This window comes from Etheostoma cragini, chromosome 19 (genome assembly GCF_013103735.1).
Source record: "Etheostoma cragini isolate CJK2018 chromosome 19, CSU_Ecrag_1.0, whole genome shotgun sequence".
NCBI classification, from domain to species: Eukaryota; Metazoa; Chordata; class Actinopteri; order Perciformes; family Percidae; genus Etheostoma; species Etheostoma cragini.
The window spans coordinates 17,113,515-17,118,618 of record NC_048425.1 but is presented as its reverse complement, the minus strand read 5'-3'; the positions used below and the strand labels follow the sequence as shown (position 1 = coordinate 17,118,618).

Sequence of the window (5,104 nt, the reverse complement as noted above, 5' to 3'; positions counted from 1 at the left end):
GGGTGGACAGGAGGACACGGAACAAACCGTTATCCATCATGCATGACCCCAAACACCCGCACCATGTTGCTGTTGAGTGCGTTGCAGAATTCACGTCAGTTGTTTGGAAGGAAATGTCAGTACAATAGCTTCTATATCATTGTAGTACATCAAAGTACCTAAGTCGTTTGTCTTATTTTATTTTTATTTTAACCTTGTATCTTTTTCTAATTTTCTAATTTCTAAATGTTCTAAGCTCCTGGTTTACTCATACTCCAGTTACAGGTGTATTTGTGTTATAACTTTTGCACTCCTTTTAATAGTTTCTATTTTTCTCCCTTTTTTATTTTATTTTATTTACCTTGTATCTTTTTCTAATTTAGTCGGTAGGCTATGCTTATCTTTGACCCTCATTTTTTTTTGTTTTACTTGACTCAAAGAGTGTTCACAATAAATCCTGTGTGCATGGACTGTTATAAATAAAATAATCTAATATAATAATCTTGAATCATTCAGCACACAGGAAGTGCCCCATCTTTCCTTTGATTCGATTAGTTGCATTTCAAGTATTTTATCAGCCAATCATTGACGACCACCAGCAGCAGTGGTACCGCCCCCTGTAGGCGCAATTTGTCCACAAAACAGAGGCTCGGTTTTATTCTGCGGTTTACTGCGTTAAAGCCGGCTTAATATCTAGAATGCTACGTGTATGAGCTCGTCCTGAACTCATTTTTATCCCAACATGCCCCCGGTGTGGGTCTGAAGCGGCGGGAAGAACATTAGAAGCCGACCGAGTGAAATGCATCCTCCTCGCGCTGAACCTGTTCCACCCTTCACCCGCCGTACACAAAGCCTGTGAAGCAGGCCGTGTTTTTCCTCACACAGACACCGCGCTGATGATGCTCAAACATGTCGGGGAATCATTACAAAGGCAACGAAGTCAGCTGCTGCATCAAATACTTCATTTTTGGATTCAACATCCTGTTCTGGGTAAGGACGGTTTATCGCTTTAGCTTCTACGCCGCTCTCAAGTAGCCCAACGTCCCGCTAACACAGAACGTTTAGGGAACGTTAGTTTATGGTTCTCTAAAGACTAGTTCGAACCGAACCAAAAACTAACGTTTAGGGAACGTTCCCTCCGAGTTATAACGGCCCCTAAACGTTAAAAGGACCAACCAACTGTTACGTTCTCCTGCCGTTGCACTGTACATTTTTCAAGTAGCGCAATGACTACCCCAGTAGCACAGAACGTTTAGGGAACGTTAGTTTATGGTTCTCTAAAGGTTAGTTCGAAGCTAACCAAAAACTAACGTTTAGGGAACGTTCCCTCCGGTTTATAACGGCCCCTAAACGTTAAAAGGACCAACCAACTGTTACGTTCTCCTGCCGCGGCACTGTACATTTTTCAAGTAGCGCAACGGCTACCCACGTAGCAAAGAGCGTTTAGGGAACGTTATTTTATGGTTCTGTAAAGGTTAGTTCGAAGCAAACCACAAACTAACGTAAAGGGAACGTTCCCTCCGGGTTATAACGTTCGTAAACGTTACGAGAACCAACCAACTGTAACGGTGTACTGTTGTAACGGTACTGTTGGGTTGTTATCATCATGTCCACTTGCCAAGGCCCAATATTCATCGCATTTTATCGTTGTACCGCTGGCATTGAAGTTTTATGTTCAGCGTCATATCAATGCGCGCATGCATTATTGAGGTTATATTTGTCTAGTAATGTGTAATGTAAAGCTGCTGGGCAGTCCACAGCAGAGAGCTAATCGGCTTTCTGTAGTAATGACTGCTCAGCGTGTCAGCTTACATTCATATACACATGCACTGACAGCGGGACAAAGAGCAATAAATGTGTATCGTATACGTCAGAATATATTTAGACATGACGTAGCCTAATATGTTTTTAGAAGTGATGCCACTCATGTCAAATATAGTGGACAGCAGAGTGCTGTTGTTGACTGCACATATGTAATCTGAGTGAGCTGGAACAGTTTTACTACACTACTGCATAGGGCTGCACCTAACGAAGATTTTCATAGTTGATTAATCTGTGGATTATCCTCTAAAGCTGTTGTATAAAATGTCAAATGGTTAAAAGTATGGATCAGTTTTTCCCAAAGTCCCAAGATGACGTCCCCAAATGTCTTGTTTTGACCACAACTCAAAGATGTCAGTGTAGTGATGGACCAATTTTTATCGGCTGATGTATCAGGACGATATTTGCGTTTTTTGTTTGCGTCCTCTGGTGGACAGATTATGCAATGCCATCAACAACAGGGACGTTGTAGAGCGTCCTCTGGTGGACAGACTATGCAACACCATTACTAACAGGGACGTTGTAGAGCATCCTCTGGTGGACAGACTATGCAACGCTAACACTAACAGGGACGTTGTAGAGCGTCCTCTGGTGGACAGACTATGCAACGCCATCACCAACAGGGACGTTGTAGAGCGTCCTCTGGTGGACAGACTACGCAACGCCATCACCAACAGGGGCGTTGTAGAGCGTCCTCTGGTGGACAGACTATGCAACGCCATCACTAACAGGGACGTTGTAGAGCGTCCTCTGGTGGACAGACTATGCAACGCCATCACTAACAGGGACGTTGTAGAGCGTCCTCTGGTGGACAGACTATACAACGCCAAACCTCAACATGGTTGACCGTCCGTTTTATTTAACGTTTTAAATATTCATTAATCAGAATCATTTGTCATTTTAAATCTTTCTGATGACTGAATATTAAAAATATATATATATATATATATATACATACATATGTGAAAACCATACAACAGAGCTGTGATATCATCCTGGGAGAGGACAATATGAGATACATAAGGCTTAGCTCATGCACCATGCAAACATACCCCACATCAGTGGCCTCAGAGGAAATCTATTTGTATGTTTTTATAAATAACAATGTGTCAGACTGCCATCATGTCATGTTGCATTCCCCCCCCCCCCCCCCCCCCCCCCCCCCCCCCCCCCCCCCCCCCCCCCCCCCATGATTGACATGACTGTGGTGTATTGCAGCTCCTGGGCATGGCCTTAGTCGGAATTGGACTGTGGGCATGGAGTGAGAAGGTAAGAAGAGACCAAGTTATTCTTAGTGATTATGCAAAATTGAGATATCAAGTTGTAATACAATTTATATTTAATTCCTTTAAAAGCAAAAACTCAGAGAGGATTTTTTGTTTGATACGTTGTTGTTTTTGTGCTACTGCTTAACGCAAATTAAAGCTGCACTAATCAATAACTGTATATGAACAATGGATCAAATGACAGCTTTATAGCCTCTTTCAGCACATTGCTTCGGTTTTATGAGCTGTAACTAATTCATTACAGTTATCTAACAAACATAGTGTAGCATAGGGTTGGGCACTCCAGAGAAAATCAAATATCACTATATTTATTATCATATACCTCAATGTTGATGCTGGCAGGACTGTAGCTCGGTGGTTAGCACTTCTACCTCGCAGCCAGAAGGTTCTGGGTTTGAATCCAGGTCGGCCTGGGTCTTTCTTTGTGGAGTTTGCGTGGGTTTCCTCCGGGTGCTCCGGTTACTTCTTTCATCCCACCATAAAGACATGTATGCTAGGTAACTACAGTTGAAAATTAGCCAAATGGCTAACACTGGCGCTTTTACAGTAATGTTGATTAATGTGCATTTTCCTAATCAAATAAATAAATCTACCTCTAGTATTGGTGCTTCAACAAAATATAATTTACACAGGGCTATAAATTGAGAGTATATAAAATCTCATTTATAATAAATATAAATGTGAGTTATTGACCATGAAAGTAGTATAAAACTAGTGGTAGCAAGGTGGTGTTAGTTAAAACTAAAAGAAATCTGATAAAGGGACAAAAATGGTGTCTTGTGTAGTATTCTAGTCCCAAATAGGTCTAAAAATGTAATTACTCAAAGTGCACCTTATTAAACGCTAAACCCTCTTTGGGTTCTGCAGCAGCATTATTTCTCCTCTGAGGTGACTCGAGTTCCATCCTATTTGTGTGTCACTGCGACCCTTTTTACATGTTCTGCCCTGAAGAGACGCAGCTGCCTGGCTCACAGTGTGTGTTGTCCTCTGTCTCTCCCCTCCAGGGAGTCCTGTCCAACATCTCGTCCATCACAGACCTGGGGGGCCTGGACCCAGTCTGGCTCTTCATGGTGGTCGGGGGGGTCATGTTCATTCTGGGCTTTGCAGGATGCATTGGTGCACTGCGGGAGAACACGTTTCTACTAAAGTTTGTATGTTCCATGTAAAGGCCTCCAATTTGCGCATGACAGTGATGAATGATGGGGAAATCATTGTCATCATTTTCTGTCTTCCTGCTGTAGTTCTCTGTGTTCCTGGGAATAATTTTTTTCTTGGAGCTGACGACGGGAGTCCTGGCTTTTGTCTTCAAGGACTGGATTAAAGACCAGCTCAACCTGTTCATCAACAACAACATCCGGGCGTACCGCGACGACATCGATCTCCAAAACCTCATCGACTTCACTCAGGAATACGTACGTCGAAAAAGGAAAAAAAACAACATGTGCATTTACAATTGAACACCAATCTTCATTCTTAAAAATAATATTCACACAAATTCCACTAACGAGCTTCATCCAGAGCTTTTCAACCATATATCAGTCTTCTTCGGCAAATGGACTGGAAAAGAAATCAATACTCATCAAGTGGACCTCAATTAAAATGGATTTGTCGATTGTTAATTTGCAGTTCACAGATTTCATAATTGAAGCAACAGCATGAAATATTAAATACAAGTGGCGGCAAATAATTCCAAAAAGCTGCCCCTGGCCGCTCAAACACACGCTGTCTGATTGGGGCTTCTACTCCATACTTCTCTAGTGGAGGACTTTTATTTGTTATTTGCAGTTGGTCAAAGCTGCACCCCCTCTCTCTCTCCTCCTCGATAGCTATTGACTGAGAAATAAAACTCTCATTGCGGGACTGGCTCTAGAGGCTGGAATTCTGCCAAGGCAGAATTTCGGGAAAAGAGACGTCAGATACAGTATTAGTGGACCACTAATGTCTACAGACGTGCTCAAATTTGTTGGTACCCCTCCACAAAAAACGAAGAATGCACAATTTTCTCTGAAATAACTTGA

The 5,104-nt window shown here is 42.3% G+C and overlaps 1 protein-coding gene across 4 annotated transcripts in view; it reads left to right on the top strand.

Annotated features, from left to right (window-relative positions):
- The first annotated feature begins 556 nt into the window (after nucleotides 1-556).
- tspan5a (tetraspanin 5a) overlaps nucleotides 557-5,104 on the top strand; it is a 15,231-nt gene continuing 10,683 nt past the window's right edge. For all 4 annotated transcript variants that reach the window (XM_034901410.1, XM_034901409.1, XM_034901407.1 and 1 more), the window contains exons 1-4: nucleotides 557-969; nucleotides 3,019-3,069; nucleotides 4,091-4,237; nucleotides 4,328-4,498. In XM_034901410.1, the coding sequence (XP_034757301.1) occupies nucleotides 889-969; nucleotides 3,019-3,069; nucleotides 4,091-4,237; nucleotides 4,328-4,498 (450 nt within the window). In that variant the 5' untranslated portion in view covers nucleotides 557-888. The remainder of the gene's footprint in view (nucleotides 970-3,018; nucleotides 3,070-4,090; nucleotides 4,238-4,327; nucleotides 4,499-5,104) is intronic.